The 19,422-nt window shown below is 40.8% G+C and overlaps 1 protein-coding gene across 10 annotated transcripts in view; it reads right to left on the reverse strand.

The window, feature by feature from the left end:
• The window catches only part of NEO1 (neogenin 1), a 339,481-nt gene that overhangs the window by 21,513 nt on the left and 298,546 nt on the right, over nucleotides 1-19,422 (reverse strand). For all 10 annotated transcript variants that reach the window (XM_036456552.2, XM_045587162.1, XM_036456618.2 and 7 more), the window contains 3 exons: nucleotides 16,181-16,328; nucleotides 3,075-3,313; nucleotides 2,428-2,520 (listed from right to left, as the gene is read on the reverse strand). In XM_036456552.2, the coding sequence (XP_036312445.1) occupies nucleotides 2,428-2,520; nucleotides 3,075-3,313; nucleotides 16,181-16,328 (480 nt within the window). The remainder of the gene's footprint in view (nucleotides 1-2,427; nucleotides 2,521-3,074; nucleotides 3,314-16,180; nucleotides 16,329-19,422) is intronic.

The following is a 19,422-nucleotide window of genomic DNA, read 5'->3' on the forward strand; positions in this document are numbered from 1 at the left end:
GAGGACTCTCAGAACAGAAAAGCAAAATTGAACTTCTCTTTCTAAAGGCATTTCCAGTCTTTCCAAATGAAGTAAATGACAAAGTAACTGAAAGTACCTGCCTACAAGAGGTAGCCATCATTATCTGTTGGCTGAATAAGGACACAATGCTGCTGAGCAAGGTCTTCCTAGCAGTGCTCAGCCATTTAAAGCCAGAGCAGGTGGCTGGTGGGTGCAGACTCCAAAGCAGAAGCTGTGTAGGGAAAAGGGGATCTCAAAACCTGAAAATCAAAGTATTCTGGGTACCTGGCATCAGATTCTAAACGATTCCACTCACCCATCCAACTATTCGAGGCACAAATTAAATATTTAAAATTTATGCATACTTTTCCATCAAAAAAATAAAAAAATAAAATAAAAAAGGAGAAAAAGGAATGTCAACTGGAACAGTGTATTTTTTTTCTCCTTTACGTATTTAAAAATATCAAATCTATGAATAAGAATAGTAAAAATTCACAAATTTAAAAAATAAGCCAATTGATAAGACCTAAGTCTTATACTAAACAAACAAATAAGCAGTAAAGCTACCATCTTCTTATAATCAAAAGCAACTGGAATCCACTCAATTACTCTTTTGGGACATTTGGATTTTTAAACCTGGGGCCTTGTTTTAAGAGGGAAACCATGGTTTTCCCCTGCACACTTCCAAGTGTAGTTCCTTCTTTCATCATGGACCCTAAGTAAAAAGTACATTGTGCAGAAATGACCTATTCGTGAACTGACCTTTATTCTCTCAAAGCTGGTTTTTAGCACCTAGAGCCTAGTGTTTGTGTATAGTGAATGAGTGAGAGAGAGAGAGAGAGAGAGTGTGCATACAGACATTCACATATTCTGCCAGTTCCCAAGTACAGGGTGCCATGGTGCACCTGTGCATGTATGGTATCTGGGATTATTTAAATCTCTGACACTGTTGACAGAGATGGCTGAGATTTCTAAAATGAGACATCTTTTAAGAAATAAATTAAAAATCAAAAGCTCATTTGGGTTAAAAATGAAAAGTGATCTTTCAGTTTTTGATGCTTTCAGTATTTGTATATAGGTATCTGACAGTGTTGATGTTTACTGGCCTACTGTCCAGGTTAGAGCAAATACTTCCATATATCAAATAGTTTGTAAGACTGATCCTGATAGGCAGGTAGTTTTTTATTCTAGGATTAGAGGCCGGGTGCAGGAAATTCGTGCACAGGGCTGGGGGAGGGGAGGGCAGTGCCCACACCTCAGACTGCACACTCTCCAATCTGGGACCCCTCGAGGGATGTCCAACTGTTGGATGTAAACTGGCAGTCAGACATACCATGGTTTCCCTTTTATAACAAGGCCCCAGGTTTAAAAACGCAAATGTTCCAAAAGAATAATTGAACCTATTCCAGTTGGTTTCAGGAGGCTCCACTGAAAGCACCACTGTGCCAGCTAGTCTGAAAGGCTTAGTTTGAATAAACATTGATTTATCCCATTGTTTTTTGGCTTTTAATCATGATATTTAACTTATTTTGAATTTCAAATATTATTATAAAAGGTTGAGGAACTTTTAAACTTATCTAAGTGAGGCATAGTTCAAATAAGGTTGAAAATATTGCTTTACAAACTCCATACTGTTGTCCAGCCAGAGTGACTCAGTTAATTGAGTGAGGTCCTGTGCACTGGTCAGGGTACAAGCCTGGGTTGTGGTTTGATCCCCAGTTGGGCCCGTGTAGGAGGCAACTGATAATGTTTATCTGTCACATCAATGTTTCTTTCTCTCTATGCATGTCCTAGGTGAGGAATTAAAACAAACACTTCTCCATACTGTTAACCTCAAACTTCCTATAAAATACGAGGTCTAATAATTTAAAAAATTGCACAGGTGCCTATTTACCATGAATGTGCATATGCTTCCCCATTTCTCCTGCAGGGATGCTCTGTACTTTTAAAAAGTTTATGTTTCTATTGACTTCAGAGAAAGGAAGGGAGAGAGACACAGAAACATCAATGATGAGAGAAAAATCATTGATGGACTGCCTCCTACACATCCCCTACTGGAGACTGAGTCAGCAACTAGGGGATAGGTCCTGACCAGGAATCAAAGTGCGACCTTCTGATTCATGGGTCGATGCTCAACCACTGAACTACACCAGCCAGGCAAGCTCTGCAATTTTTCGGAGATTAGTTACTTCCCTATTCCTGGGACACTAGGAAATTGGCTTTTTAGCGTTTTTTTCCCTATAATTAAAGGAGCTAGTCTCAATAATATTAATTGTAAAATATGGCAACTCTTTGATACTTCTTCCCTCAAGTTGCCAAAGCGGTTTTATGTCAGGATTGAGTGAAGTAAAAAAGATCATTCAAAATTGTTCCCCAACATGACTGACTAGACAGGTAGTACTAGAGAAAGAGACACTTTTAACTTACGTTGGGGTGGCTGAGAGTCAAAGGGCATCATCATTTTGGGTCTCATTCCTCGCCTTCCAGCCAGTGTAGACATGCTGTCCTCTGATTCATGCCCTAGACATCAAATATGAAGGGTGGTTATAAGCATGTGCCCTAGGCCACTTTGGGAAGTAAAACATATCTAGTACGGAATACACAAACAAGAAAATGGGGGCAAGATGTTTCTGCAGGAAGTGAAATAAAGAGAAAAGTGATCACTAGTGCGTCCCTTTTAAGAGTCAATACAGTTGACACAATGCTGCCTACCATGCTTCACTGTGGTGTCTGTAAGAGCAGAGACCAAGAGCATTCTGGATACCACAATGACAGCTGGACTCCGACTGAAAGGACAGAATGAAATGCACAGACATGGGCTAGGTTGTTTCAAATGCTTGAGTATCAAGCTGGTGAAGCCCAATGAGACCTAAAAGATCTAGAAGGTGTCTCCTCTGGTATAGAACCTGTCCCTCACAACTGCTAGCTATCCATCATCAGATGTTGACTAAATCCATATTACATACTTTTAAAAATCTCACCTGTATAGGAAACACCAAGTTTTAAGGCAACTTGATAAAATGGTAAATTATTTAAATGAAAATAGCCTCTCAACATTTGGGGAAAACCTGCACCTCGGTACGAATTCCGCCTTTGATGGATGTTGTTGTCCATGGAATTGTCAACTGGTGTGATATCTTGAGAGTTACGAGGAATTGGAGTATCAGTCATGATGGGGTTTGGGTCTGGAGACTTATCAATTGGTTTCAGCTCCAGTCGCTCATGATGAATCCAGAGGTCTGGGGGTTTGACATCTTTGGCATTCCCTTTATACTTGTGGGAGCCATTCACTGACTTACAAGCAGCTCGTTTCCTAGGCACAAAATTAAAAGGACTTTTTTTTAAAAGTAACTCTTTTAAACATATTTGTCAAAGGGTTTAAATGATTAAAACGGCACTTCTGTGAGATGCTTCAAGGAAAGGCAGAACTAAAAACACACAAAAAGAAAAACAGAGCAAGAAGTTTCCTTCTGGGAACAGTAAACAGATCTCTTTGTCAACATGTATTTGGATATATGTACAAGGAATATTTGAATATTGTGTTGTAACTTTTTTTTTTAGTATCAAGAGATTAGACAGCATTTTAAAATCAAATAATCTCTAAAGAAGAAGGTTCCTCCAGTCAACAGAGAAAAAGACAAGATTCACCAAAACTATAACAATGAAGTAAAAAATAGTATCTATGGGCTTATAAAGGAGGAAGAAACACCATTTTACTTTATTCTATACTAGAGGCCCAGTGCACGAAATTCGTGCACAGGAAGAGGGAGGTGATAGTCCCTCAGCCCAGCCTGAACCCTCTCCAATCTGGAACCCCGTTGGGGATGTCCAACTGTCAGTTTAGGCCAGATCAAGATCCTAAACTGCCAGTTGGACATTGCAATCTGGGACCGTTGGCTCCTACCAGCTCACCTGCCTACCTTCCTGATCACCCTTAATCATTCTGCCTGCCTGCCAGCCTGATCGCCCCTAACAGCCTCTGCCTTGGCCTCCACACGTAGGACTCGGGCTTCCCTCCCTCTGGCTGCCTACAGGTCCTCTGGACCTGGGATTTTCTCCCTCTGGCCAGCCACAGGCCCCCGGGGACCCCTGGGCTGGCAGCTTACTGTCAGTTAGATTTTGAAATTTTGTCCACGAGTGAATACAGGGCAATTTAGGAATTTCCTTAAATGAAACATGCCCCTTACTGTGCCTCTGCTGCCGCCACGCCACGCCACCAAGACCTGGAAACATCCCTAAAGGGTAGATAGTAATAGAAATAAGAATAGTAAACTTCTCCTAGGCTGGCCACAGGTCCCGGGGACTCCTGGTGGCTTCTCCCCGGCCCCGCCTTTGTCAGGAAGGACGTCTGGAAAATGTCTGGCATAATTACATATTACCCATTTATTAGTATACATTTTTACTTACTTTTCAAATTAAGCTTATTGGGGTAACATTGGTTAATAACATTATATAAGTTTTAGGTGTACATCTTTGTAATACAACATCTGTATACTCTATTGTGTGCTCACCACCCAAAGTCCAGTGTTTCCATCACCATATATTTGACCCCTTTTAACCTTTTATTTCTCTCCCACCAGACTCCCCCTCTGGTAACCATCTTTATGTTGTCTCTGTCTATGAGTTTGCTTGTTTTCTTTGAACACATTTTAGTTAATCCAAACTAGGATTAACAACTGGGTAAAGTCAAGAGTGCAGATGACAGTGTCTACTTCTTTGTGCCTTAGTTTTTCTCCTATTACATCACTCACTCACACATTCAGTAAGCATTTATTAGGGACCCACTGTATGTCAGACCCTGTGCAGGACTGTTGTGCTCTTAATACTTGTGGTCAAGTGAGGAAGGCAGACATTGAATGATTATGTTAAAATGCTCTGAGTTTAATGAAATGTCACGCATTACAGTAACCACTTAATAGTTGGACATAAGGTGGATAGGAAAAACCAGGAAGAATAGTAAAATTTAAGCTAAGACACAAAGAGGGCAAGACAGATGCTGCATTCCAGAAATCAGCATATGTCCAAGCTCTGAAGTGGAGACCAAGAGTCTAGTATAACCATATAAGGACTACACCAAGTCCCAAGTGATGGGGTCAGTGACCCATGGAGATGCTGGAAAGGCAGTCAGAGGTCATATCCTAATGGGCTTCTACAGCATGCCCAAAATAATGAGAAACCACCAAATAGTTTTAGGCAGGAGAGTAAGCATATCAATTTTGAGTTAAAAATATACACCCACTGTGGTGTGAAGAAGGGATTTATGGAGAGGAGACAGAAGAGAGACCAGCTAGGATGTGCTGCAATAACCTCAGCCACGACTGATAGTGGTTGGGGACAGTGGGAATGGAGCCAGAAATGACAAGACTTGGTGAATAAATGGATGTGAGGTGGGGCAGCATAACAGAAGCAAGAGAAATAAAGGATGATGCTAAGGTTTCTGACTTAAACCACATACTAACACTGAGAATAACAGGGGAGAAACAAGTTGGACAGAAAAAATTATAAATTATGATTTGGATCTTCCAGTGCCTGAGACATTCAAGAGCAAATGCAGAAGAGGCAACTTTGGTAAAGCTGTAGGGGCAGAATTCAGATTAGAAAAAATTAAAGCATGATTAGGCAGTAAAAGAACAGATGAGTGTAAATAAGTATTCATGAAGTTTTGTGGTGGAAGAAAAAATAGGGATTTGTAAGCAATGAGTGGTAAGCACCATGTTATAGAGGAAGAGTTATAATTATAATTATTTCTTAACATGGTAATAGTGGGAGCACACTTAAATGCTAAAGGGACAGAGCCAAAAGATTTAGAGGTTAGCTGTGTTGAAGAGAAAGCAACAGCAAGTACAAGGTCTTAGACAGAAGAAACTAAAACTAAAGGATAAATGGAGAACTGGGTTCAGACAGGAGGAAGGACACTTAGGAAAGGGGAGAAAATAATTATTTCCAACATAGAAAGGTTTAGAGAGCGGCTATAGGGTTAAGCCTCAGACTGACATGTTGGTAAAGCCACAAAACAAGTCCCAGCTTAGAGGGCACAGCTGTCTTAGCATATTCAAGTTTGACCTTATGACACCCCCTAGATCCTTCTTGGGTAGCTAATGGGCTGTGAGAGGTGCAGCAAGTGCTGCCAAAACAAGTGAAACTCACAAGAACATTTTAACTATGGTGACCACTACCTTGTTTACCTCTGGCTAAAAAATAAAGGCTCAGCTTGCAGTCTGGATCTCTGTGGCCTCAGCCAGGCTCATGAGATCCACCTAGCCCCAGATTATTCTCTTTTGTCTTTTCTTAACCCCCCCCCCTCCCCCACCCCACTTCTTAGCTTAACAAACCCTTGGATGAGTTGGCCCGGCACAGAAAGGTTCTAGATGTGATGATGGTATGCCAAGGTACTTCTCTGTTGAGATTGAGGGACAATAGAGGAACGTGCTGAGAAACAATGAGAGCTACACTCTCCATGTTCTTCAGTTTAGATGTCCTATCAGTGAGTCCATAAACAGAAAATATTGAAAGGGGAGGCACTTCAGGTATTAAAGAACAAAGCAATGAGAAAGCTCACATAGTTGTCAATGGTCAATAGTACTCTCTAGCACAGCTAACCTCTAACTCTAATGGTTCTGTCCCTTCAGCACTAGGAAGCAGGCCATTGGGGAAGGAGGGGAAATGCCCTGTGAAAACTTGGTACAATTGCTTTTTAATTCATTATTGTTTTGTTTTTTAAATAAATCTTTATTGTTCATATTATTACAAATGTTCCTCATTTTTCCCCCCTCCATTGCTCCCCTCCATCAGGTTCCCACCCCACCCTCTGCCCTTTGCCCACCCCACATTGTCCTCATCCATAGATGCATAGTTTATGTTCTGTCTCTTCCCTCACCCCCCATTCCCCTTTTCCCCGAGAATCGTCAGTCCACTCCCCTTCCATACCTCTGATTCTATTATATTTACCAGTTAATATTGTTCATAAGATTTTTTAATTCCCTTGGTTTTTAGATTCACTTGTTCATAGTTACATATTTGTTGTTCATAATTTTTTTAAAAAAAAATATTTTATTGATTTTTTACAGAGAGGAAAGGAGAGAGATAGAGAGCTAGAAACGTCGATGAGAGAGAAACATCGACCAGTTGCCTCTTGCACACCCCCCATAGGGGATGTGCCCGCAACCAAGGTACATGCCCCCGACTGGAATCGAACCCGGGACCCCTCAGTCCGCAGACCGACGCTCTACCACTGAGCCAAACCGGTTTCGGCTGTTGTTCATAATTTTTATCTTTATTTTCTTCCTCTTCCTAAAGAACCCTCTTCAGCAATTCATATAATTCTGGTTTGGCGGTGATGAACTCCTTTAGCTTTTTTTTTTATTTGTGAAGCTCTTTATCTGGCCTTCAATTCTGAGTGATAGCTTTGCTGGTTAGAGTATTTTTGGCTGTAGGTTTTTGCTATTCATCACCTTGAATATTTCTTGCCATTCCCGTCTGGCCTGCATGGTTTCTGTTGAGAAATCAGCTGACAATCATATGGGTGCTCCTTTATAGGTAACTACTTGCTTTTCTCTTGCTGCTTTTAATATTCTCTCTTTGTCTTTTGCTCTTGGAATTTTAATTATAATGTGCTTTGGTGTGTTCCGCTTTAGGTTCCTTTTGTTTGGGGTTCTGTGTGCTTCCTGGACTTGTAAGTCTAATTCTTTCACCAGGTGGGAGAAGTTTTCTGTCACTATTTCTTCCAATATGTTTTCAGTATCTTGCTCTCCCTCTCTTCTTCTGGGACCCCCATAATTCTGATGTTGGTTTGCTTGAAGTTGTCCAGAGGTTTCTTACAATATCTTAAACTTTCTGGATTCTCTTGTCTTCTTGCTTCTGCAGAGGAGTCTTCTGGCTCTTTATGCTCCAAATCTTTGACTTGATTCTTGCGATCTTCCATTCTGTTTTTAGGACTCTGTATAATACTTTTTATTTCAGATAATGTATTCTTTATTTTTAGTTGATCCCTTTTCATATCCTCATAGGTCTCATTTATTTTATTGGCCTATTCTAGTAAATTCTTGAAAAACCTTATAACCGCGGTTTTGAACTCTATTGAATAGTCGCTTGTTATCCTCCATTTCTTTTGTTTGTGATCTGTTTCCTTGTCTCGGCATTTTCACAGCTTCCTGAGTTGGTAGGGTGGCTTTGTGTGCTAAGGTGTCCTATATGGTTCAGTGGGTCAGCCTCCCAGTTACCTGAGGTGGACACTCTTGGGCACCCCTTTGTGGACTGTGTGTACAGCCTTATTGTAGTTAAGTCTATTGTTGTTAGTATCACTGGGAGAAACTGACCTCCTGGACAATTGGCTGTGAGGATCAGCTGTGTCTATGTTGGGGAGCCTTATTTGACTAAACTTGGAAAATTGCAAAAGCCACTGTGCTCAGCTTGGATGGGGCGAAGTTTTAGGGTGGAGCCTACAGCTTGGCTTCCTGTTAGCCCCGCCCTATGAAGTTCCTGAGTCTCAGTGTTCCTCAGGGTCCTTCGGTACTTGCTGCAAGCACCTCTGAGAGAAAGATGTCCTCGAGTTTCGTCCACTACCATACAGTCTAGTCTCTCCCCCAATGAGCCCGGAACTGGGGTTCAGTGCAGTTGGAAGTGGGGTTGAGTGCAGTCCAGAGTTTTTGTGCCACTAGGGCAATCCAGTGGCACAGTCAACAGTCCGTCCTCTGCACGCAATGTGCGCGCCACCGGGACTCTGCCTTTCGCTGCTCCGCTGAGTTTCCGCCTTATAGCCTAGATTCCCTCTGTATGAGCCTGGGACCCCAGGGTCTCACCCAGAACTGGGGTTCAGTGCAGTCGGAACTGGGGTTCAGCACAGTCCGAAGTTTTTATCTACTTCCCGCTAGGGAATGTCAGCCGCCCTCTCCTCTCCAGCTCAGTCCTCTCCCCATGCATGCACCCTGTCTTCGTACCTTAGGCTTTTACAGCTCCTCTGATTTTCTTTCTCATTTTCTCTTTCCTTCTAGTTGTAGAATTTCCAGTCAGTCAACATTCCTGTAGTTTTGGATAATGTGCATTTTGTATTTTAGTTGTATTTTTTGAAATTGTTGTGTGAGGCTGCAATTAGGTGTTTACCTATGCCACCATCTTGGTTTCTCTCCTTAATTCATTATTGTTTAAAGTATTACATTTATCTTCTTTTCTCCCGATTGACCTCTCCCTGGCCACTTCCACCCCCCAGCACATGCCCTCACCCCCATAGTATCTGTGTGGACCCAAATCTGAAGGATTTATATATTCAAATACAGAGTACAGAGCATATTACCAACCCATTTTCCTGCCTCTCAATTTGAATACTAAGCACTTTATTTTTTACTTACTTTAAATTTTAAGTTCTTCGAAGCACTAAAGAATTGTCATTTTGTTTTTTAGATTCTTTTAAATAAAGATCTCAAGATCTCTAAAACTAGCTATAAAATTCAGTTCATAAAGATGGATAAATGTGAGATGATGAACAAAGAAACTTGCAGAAAAGTTCTAGCATAGAAAAAAATGAGGCTTTTTTTAAATTTCAAAGTTTTATTTTTTCATATAGATGCATATTTTATTTTATTTTAATGATTAATTTTTAAATCCTTTGAGGCTTTTAAGAAAAACTTTTCTATAATCAAAAGTAGATAGGAGGAAAGGGAAAACGAAGATGGCTCCCTAGGTTAAATCATAAATGGCCATCTTGCACAACAATTTCAAAACAACAACTAAAAAACCAGAATGGATATCATCTAAAACACCAGGAAATTCTACAACTAGAAAAAAGGAGAGAGGCTCATGGATCACGGGAGCTGAAAAGCACTGAGGGAGGGAGACTCGTGCATGCAGAGAGGAAAGGCGGCTGAGTGCCTAGCTGGTGGGAGGGCAAAGGAAGCCCCTGACTGCACTGAACTCCAGCTCCTGCCAAAACCCTATGAACCCAGGGTCATACGGGTGGAGGATGGACTGCAGAGAAAGACACATGGAGACTCAGAGAGTTGGAGACTTGGGGGAGTCGAGAGCCACAGTGGGCAGGGTCTAAAGTTGCACGCGAGAGTGCACGCAAGAGGTCTGACTGTGGAGGTTGCCGCAGCATCTCCATAGCAGAAGGAATTGGAAGCTCCTGATTGCACTGAATTCCAGTTCCAATAAAAAATATTATACAGAGACCCAACCGAGTTCTGAGTGAGCCCCTGTGGCACCCATGCTCTTGCAGGGGGAATCTGGACTATCAGGCGGAAACTCAGGGGGTCTATGGAAGGCAGAAGTCTGAGGTGCATGCACAAGGGCAGGACTGACGGGAAGCCAAGACTATTGGCTCAGCCTTGAGACTCTGCCCCATCCAAGCCGAGCAGAGAGGATTTTGCAATTTTTCAAGTCTGATCCTATAAGACTGTCTCCAATACAGAAGGTATCCCAGCATAGACAGAGCTGATACTCACATCCAATTGGCTGGAGGTCAGTTCTTCCCAGTGATACCAACAACAATCAAGACTTAACACATTTTTTACGGGAAATGAGTAAACTAGTCATATCTCTTTTTATACCAAAGTGCGGGAGACGAGTTAACTCGTTTTGTTCCACTAAGCGGTGGGGCGCGGGAAACTTGTAAACAAGGGCGCCAAACAGGTGACGGACTACGCACTATTATGCGTCTACCTGCCAATACAATAAATTTGGGCCCGAAAAAAAACAAGAGCCATAAAAATAAATAGCGGTAATATTTACAAAAAAAAGACACAATGATTCCAACAAAGGATTTAGTTTTTGCATTTTTGTTTGTTTCTACAGTGACTCCATTATACTGCTTTCATTTGGATGTATTAGGTTATAGTTTGTTTGTTTTTTATAAGATCTGTTGAAAATTTCGAAAAAATATTGTAATTTTGTATAAATAAAATTATGTTGAGTGTTTTTTTCTATGTTTACCTAGAATGTAGTAATTTTGTGTACATGAAAAATAGAATAACACATATTTTGCAAAGTAAGTAGAGACCTCTTTTTAAACTAAAATACTGAAAGTTTCATAAAAAAATATCAAATAGATCGAAAGATATGAATATTTTACTGGCGAGAAAATGTCAAAAAAGCTCCGCGTTACTATGCGATTTGGCGGGAAAATGCCCAATTACAAAGTGTTAACTACAACAAGGCTGTACATGCAGTCTACAAAGGGGAGCACCAAGAGTGTCCACCTCAGGTAATTGGGGAGGCTGACCCACTGGTCCATATAGGACACCAAGCACACAAAGCCACCCCACCAACTCAGGTAAGCAGTGAAAATGAGGAGACAAGGAAACAGATCTCAAATGAAAGAATGGAGGAGAACAAATGACTAGATATAGAGTTCAAAACCACAGTTATAAGGTTTTTCAAGAATTTCCTACAAAAGGCCAATAAACTTAACGAGACCCTGGAGTATATGAAAAAGGACCAACTAAAAATTAAATATATACTGACTGAAATAAAAAATATTATACAGAGACCCAACAGCAGACTAGAGGAAAGTAAGAATCAAGTAAAAGATTTTGAATACAAAGAAGCAAAGGACACTCCTCCGGAGAAGCAAGAGAATCCAGAAAGTTGAAGATAGTGTAAGGAGCCTCTGGGACAACTTTAAGTGTACCAACATCGGAATTATGGGAGTGCCAGAAGAAGAGAGAGAGCAAGATACTGAAAACCTATTTGAAGAAATAATGACTGAAAACTTCCCCCATCCGGTGAAAGAAATAGACTTACAAGTCTAGAAAGTGAACAGAACTCCAAACAAAAGGAATCCAAAGAGGACCACACCAAGACACATCATAATTAAAATACCAAGGGCAAAAGACAAAGAGAATCTTACAAGCAGCAAGAGAAAAACAATTAGTTACCAGCTGATTTTTCAACAGAAACTATGCAGGCCAGAAGAGAGTGGCAATAAATATTCAAGTGATGAATAGAAAGAACCAAGATTACTCTACCCAGCAAAGTTATCATTCAGAATTGAATGGCAGATAAAGAGCTTCAAGATAAGAAAAAGCTAAAGGAGTTCCTCACGAGCAAACCAGTATTATATGAAATGCTGAAAGGTATTCTTTAAGAAGATGAAGAAGAAGAAAAAAGTAAAGATCAAAATTATGATCAACAAATACATGTCTATCAACGAGTGAATCTAAAAATCAAGTGAATTAAAAATATGAGAAACAGAATAAACTGTGAATATAATAGAATCATGAGCAAAGAAAGGGACTGATTAATTATCAGAGGGAAAGGGGTGGGGGTGCAGGAAGAGACTGGACTAAAATCGTATACCTATGGATGAGGACAATGGGGGAAAGGTAAGGGTAGAGGGTGAGTTGGGAAGTGGGTGGAAGGGACCTATAGGGGGAAAAAGGAGAAACAATTATAATAATCTGAGCAATAAAGATTTATTAAATTAAAAAAAATAATTTCTGGAAAACAAAGATGGTGGAGTAGGTAAACACACCTAAACGGCTGCTGTGCACAACAATTTCAAAAATACAACTATAAAACAAAACGTCTATCACCTAAAACCCAAGGAAAAGCTGGCTGAAAGGAAGCCCTACAACTAGACTGAAAGAGAAAGAGATTTCAGGGCACAAGTGTTGAAAAACTGAGTTAGGGGGGCATGGATGCCATACGGGCTGGTGGCGGATCTCAGATAGCACAGGGCATTGCTTTCTTCAACCAGAAGAAAGACAAGCTCCCGATCTCTCTGAAATCCAGTTTCTGGGGAGAAGCTAAACTGTCTGCCATCAGGTTGGAAAGTGAGGGTGGCTTGCTTGCAGAGCTGTGCACAAGAATATTTGTTTGCTGTGCTGGGGTGCGAGACATGGAGAGATGAGAGGACATGGTCAAAGAGGCGGCTAATGGGCAGCCATCGCTGTTGGCCATGCCCCAGCCTAGTGACACCCTGAGACTCCGCATCACACAACCTACAAACACACCCAAGCTCCTAGCAGCGGCTTTTGCATATAAATGACCCTCTCTGTTGCAGTTTAACTGAGGAGAGGACTGTGGTTTTCGCTGTAACTCCTGCAGGGTGGCCTCAGACAGTAGCTGAACTGCACCCCATTGGAGATCCAGAAGCCAGTGTTCCAAGCGCTCAGTTTCACCCCCCACACCCATAAGTGACACATTTAGGATACAGACTCAGTGAGCATCAAAGCCCCACTGAAACAAGGCTTGTCTCCAGCATAGCAATTCTTACTTTATAGACACAGTGGGTCCTCACAGCCAATTGGCCTGGAGGTCAATTCCTCCCAGTGTATCAACAGCAATCAAGGCTTAATTACACCAAGACTTTGCACTCAGCCCACAAAGAGATATACCAAAAGTGTCCACCTCAGGTGATTGGGGAAGCTGAGCTACTGGCCCCTACAGGTCACCAACCACACAAAGCCACTCCATCAACATAGAGAGGCAGCCAAAATGAGGAGACACAGAAGCATGTCACGAATGGGAGAGATGGAGGAAAGTAAACTACTGGACGACACAAGAGTTCAGAATCACATTTATAAGGTTACTCAAGAATCTTCTAAAAACCTTTGAGAAACTTGATGAGACCTCCAAGAAGCTTTGTGAGACCTTCAAGGACCTTAGTGAGAATACCAAAAAAACTGAAAAGGACCAGCCAGAAATTAAGCATACAATCTCTGAAATAAAGAATATACAGAAACTCAACTATAGATCAACATGCCTCAAGAATCAAACCAAAGATCTAAAATATAAGGAAGCAAAAATCACCCACCCAGAGAGGAAGAAAGAAAGAAGAATCAAAAAGTGTGAGGATAGTGTAAGGAGCCTCCGGGATGGCTTAAAGCGTACCAACATCTGGATTTTTGGGGTGCCAGAAGAGAGAGAACAAAACATTGAAAACCTATTAGAAGAAATAATGACTAAAAACTTTTCCTACCCAATGAAAGAAATAGACTTAAAAGTTCAGGAAGCACCCAGAACCCCAAACAAGAGGAATCCAAAGAGGACCACACCAAGACACACCGTAATTAAAATTCCAAGGGCAAAAGACAAAGAGAGAATCTTACAAGCAGCAAGAGAAAAACAGCTAGTTACTTACAAGGGAGTACCGATATTACGGTCAGCTGATTTCTCAACAGAAACTATGCAGGCCAGAAGGGAGTGGCAAGAAATATTCAAAATGATGAACAATAAGAACCTACAACCAAGATTACTCTACCCAGCAAAGTTATCATTCAGAATTGAAGGTCTAATAAAGAGCTTCACAGACAAGAAAAAGTTAAAGGAATTCATCAACACCAAACCAGAATTACATGAAATGTTGAAGGATATTCTTTAAGAAGAGGAAGAAGAAAAAAAGGTAAAAGTAAAATATATGAACAACAAAAATATATCAAATACATACCTACCAACAAGTGACTCCAAAAATCAAGAGAATAAAAAATCTGAAGAACAAAATGGACTGGTGAATATAATAAAATCAGGAACATAGAAAGGGATTGGACTAACAATTCTCAGGGAGAAGGGGGTCTGAGCGGTGCAGGAAGAATTTGGATAAAAATTATTACACCTATGGATGATGACAGTGGCAGGGGTAAGGGCATGGGGTTGGGTTGGGAATCAGGTGGAGGGAAGCTATGCAGGGGAGGGTGGTGGAGAGGAAGAGTAACACCTGTAATAATCTGAACTATAAAGATTTATTATAAAAAATTTTAAAAAATATTTTATAAAGTAAAAACAAATAAACAAAAAACAAAACAAAAGTAGATAGGGAGAGCTGAAAGAATCAATGATCAGGAGGCTTATAAAAGGATTGTGAAAGTGATGCAATGCAAGCTACAGACAGCTATTTTACTGGGGCAAAAGCAGATTAAAAATATCAAACAGCCTACAAAAGATGACCTACATGACCATCAGCAGTTACAGGGTAGCTATACTTGTCCTGTGTGTTGACAACAAATGCATCATTATTAAATACATGCATTCTGGCCTTGGGCAGACCAAGTCTGATGGATATCCCACAGACATGAATTTGTGTGTGTGTGTGTGTGTGTGTGTTTAGGAGCAACACCTTAATCTTATAATCTTTTAGGATACTGCAACTAAAGTCATTTACTCACATAGTTTTTGCTATTGGGGTAACTCAGGAATGTATATTTTTATTAGTTGAATGTGATTTAGGGTCAAGGATTCTCTCAAGTTCAGGAGTACAGGCTGTTATTAAGCACTACTGAATAACCATGTTATTTGCTCTACACAGTTACCCACAAGCTCACAATCCCAGCAGAGTACAGAACTAGCAGCCACCTGACCTCTCTGGGAATGTGATATGGTGATTATAACTGATCTTCTTATCCATTAAGTCAGCCCCCAACCCTGGTACCAACCTCAACTTCTACACGTAGGATGAACTTAGATTTAGAATAAGAGGCCTGTGGTTTTCTTCCATCTCAGTTGGTATTTCTGTTGTAAAATAACCCATAAGAATGTGCAGAGACTCCTGTGTGTCTAGCTCACTGTGTGCATATAAGACATAATTCAGTAGGGCTCCCAGCAAGGCTGCACTGTCCGCTTTCTTCTCTTGATCTCTCTACTTGGCTCTGTGACTCAAGAGATTGAATGGCATGAACTATATCTACTTGGCAATCCTGACCCTTGTGTCCAGTTGGGTTTGTCCAGTAGAAGGCACAGGCAAGAAACAGGCAAGGGTCAGAGGTGTTTTTTTCTCCTGCCCCCTCCCTGTTGGGCTACAGGTTGTCAATGTCTCCATTTCCACCAGCACACACAGCTCCTGTCAAAAACCTTCTCCCACCACTTCAAGACTCTGAAAACAGCTTGTTCTTCCTCAAAAAGAACTCTTATCCTTTCATGTCTGAAACAGTCATTGTCACCACCTAAGGTGGCAGCCACTCACTGCTGCTGACCCTTGAACACTGCTGCCCAGTTTCCCTAACCCTACTTAGGACTTTGTAAATGACTCCTTCATTATATTCTTGTTCACCCCTTTTGAGTGCGCTACCTCTTTTCTGCCAAGATCCTGACAATACACATTTATGAGAGGAACCAGTCTGTGTTTACAAATATTTATAATATCACTTTTCAAGTATTTTAGGTTTTTATTCTCAGTGTAACTCCAAATACAGAAATCACATAGATGCAAAAGAATAGAACCTAACATCTATGGGCTAAATTTGGGGCTTCTTACTTTTTCTGGTGAGAGGTGGTGCGCTTGGTACAAAAGACAGCAATGATCACAACCACCACGATGGTGATGACCCCAACAGAGATGATGATGACCAGTAGCATATTACTGTCCAGAGGAGAGGTGGGGCTTCCATGGGGGCTGTTATTGCCTGGAGAGACAAAAACGGCATATTAGTATTAGAGGATTCTAGAAATGCAAACAATCAGGCTATAGAACCTTCATGTGAGTAGAGATACTGTGAACTTCTTTCTAATGCTCACCATTGCACCTTATGTAAAAGTGTCCCATGAACATGGCTAGCTCCTCTATATTATGAAATCCAGAAGCTACTTTTTTTGCCCTATGACATTTCTTAGTACAATGCCTTGCACAAAGTTGTTCAAGAAGAAATTATATGACTATTATGTGAACTTTATACTTTGAAATTATATGAACATTATACTTTGATAAATAAAGGGTCTGTCCTTCTGTATCTTATGTTATACATAAATTCATCTTATAAAGCACCATTTATAAACCATTGTTTTCTGACTTTCAAAACTACTTTAAAAATGTACATTCATAGAAAGTTACAGTTTTGTTTTTTTTTAAATATACCTAAGATCAGGGAGAATCCAAGATGGCTGCCCAGGTAAACACCTAGCCGCAGCCGCACACAACAATTTCAATAAAATACAACTAAAATATAAAATGAACATTACCCAGAACTATAGTAAAGTTGACTGACTGGAAATTCTACAACGAGAAGCAAGGAGAAAATCAGAAGGAAGTGCAGAGGAGCTGTAAAAGCCTGAGGTACAGAGACATGCGGTGCGCGCGGAGACGACGGAGCCAGAGAGGAGGGCGGCTGGTGCCTGGCAGGAAGGAGATAAAAGCTCCGACTGTGTTGTGCCCCAGTTCCAACTGCTCTGAACCCTAGTTCTAGGCCAGACCCTGGGGACCCAGGTTCATCCAGAGGGAGCTGGGCTGTAAGGCGGAACCCGGGGGAGTGGCGAAAGGAGGTCCCGGCAGCTCGCACATTGCGAGCAGAGAAGGGATGGTTGGCTGTGCCACGGGATTGCCCTGACAGGAAGGAGACAGGGGCTCCAGATTGCTCTGAACGCCACCTCCAATCCCACTACCAACTGAACTGAACCCCAGTTCCAGGCCATTGGGGGAGAGCCTAGACTGTTTGGTAGCAGGCAAAAATCAAGGGCACCTTTCTCAGAGGCGCTTGCAATGAGTACTGAAGGACCCTGAGACCCAGGAGCCGCATAGGGCAGGGCTGACGGAAGCCAAAGCTGTAGACTCCACCCTGAAATCCTGTCCCATCTGTAGCTGCGAAATGCGACAACAAAATAGATCACAAACGAAAGAAATGGAGGACAAAAAGCGACTGGATATAGAGTTCAAATCTACGCTTATAAGGTTTTTTAAGAATTTCCTAGAAAAGATCTATAAGACCTGTGAAGATATGAAAAGAGATCAACTAGAATTAATAAGAAATCAATAAGAAATGATAAGGGATCAACAAGAAATGATAAGGGATCAACAAGAAATAAAGAATACATTGTCTGAAATAAAAAATATTATACAGAGTCCTAAAAACAGAATGGAAGATCGCAAGAATCAAGTCAAAGATTTGGAACACAAAGAGCCCAAGGACACTCCTCCACAGAAGCTAGAAGGCAAGAGAATCCAGAAAATTGAAGATAATGTAAGAAACCTCTGAGACAACTTCAAGCGAACCAACATCAGAATTATGGGGGTCCCAGAAGATGAGAGAGAGCAAGATACTGAAAACATACTGAAAGAAATAGTGACAGAAAACTTCCCCCACCTGGTGAAAGAATTAGACTTACAAGTCCAGGAAGCACACAGAACTCCAAACAAAAGGAATCCAAAGAGGACCACACCAAGACAAATCATAATTAAAATTCCAAGAGCAAAAGACAAAGAGAGAATATTAAAAGCAGCAAGAGCAAAGAAGGTAGTTACCTATAAAGGAGCACCCATAAGATTGTCAGCTGATTTCTCAACAGAAACCATGCAGGCCAGATGGGAATGGCAAGAAATATTCAAGGTGATGAATAGTAAGAACCTACAGCCAAAGATAATCTATCCAGCAAAGCTAACACTCAGAATTGAAGGTCAGATAAAGAGCTTCACTAATAAAAAAAAGCTAAAGGAGTTCATCACTGCCAAACCAGAATTATATGAATTGCTGAAGGGGGTTCTTTCAGAAGAAAAAGTAAATAAAGATAAAAATTATGAACAACAAATATGTAACTATCAACAAGTGAATCTAAAAACCAAGGAAATTAAAAAAAATCTGATGAACAATATTAACTGGTGAATATAATAGAATCAGAGGTATGGAAGGGGAGTGAAATGATGATTCTTGGGGAAAAGGGGAGAGGGGGATGTGGGAAGAGACTGAACATAAACTGTGCACCTATGGATGAGGACAATGGGGGGTGTGGAAAGGGCAGAGGGTGGGGTGGGATCCTGGGGGAGGAGAGCAAAGGAACATTTGTAATAATAGGAACAATAAAAATTTATTAAAAAAATAATAAAAAAATAAATAAATATACCTAAGATCACAAAAAAAAATAATTGAAAATTAAAGTATCTTTTTTTATAAATACCGTTTATGCAGAGTTAGTCTCTTACTTCATTTCAGGAAAACGTAGGACTGCATGTATGCACTAATTTGACAAATATTTAATGAGTGCTTGCTTTGTGCCAGGCATTGTTCTATGTACTAAGGAGGAGGATGCAAAGGTGAGCAACAGAAATGTGATTGTTGGGATGGAGCCAAACAGTAAGTCACAAATTATGAATAGTGAGTACTATGAAAAAAAAATCAAATGGGGGGTATAACACAGTGACTTGGTGGCTATTTTATATTGAGTGGTTGGAAAACACTTCTCTGAGAAGATGGCATTTGAGCTAGGATTTAAATAAAATGTAAGATCCCACCATATAAAGACTTGGATGAACAACATTCCATAGAGAGGGAACAGTCTAGTGGAAGGATCCTAAGGCAGGAATGACCTTGGCATGGAAAAGGAAGAGAAATCTCTCTTTCCTTAAGCAAAGAGAGATATGCAAAGTTAGAGGAAAGGAAGTGAAAAAAAAAAAGTATGAGGCCTATGTAGAACCTTGAGGAAATTTAGATTTTTCTCCCTCTTCATTATATAACAACTAGAGGCCTGGTGCACTAAATTCGTGCACGGGTGTCCCTCAGCCCAACTTGCACC

The sequence above is a fragment of the Pipistrellus kuhlii genome, unplaced genomic scaffold, assembly GCF_014108245.1.
Source record: "Pipistrellus kuhlii isolate mPipKuh1 unplaced genomic scaffold, mPipKuh1.p scaffold_m20_p_1, whole genome shotgun sequence".
NCBI lineage: Eukaryota > Metazoa > Chordata > Mammalia > Chiroptera > Vespertilionidae > Pipistrellus > Pipistrellus kuhlii.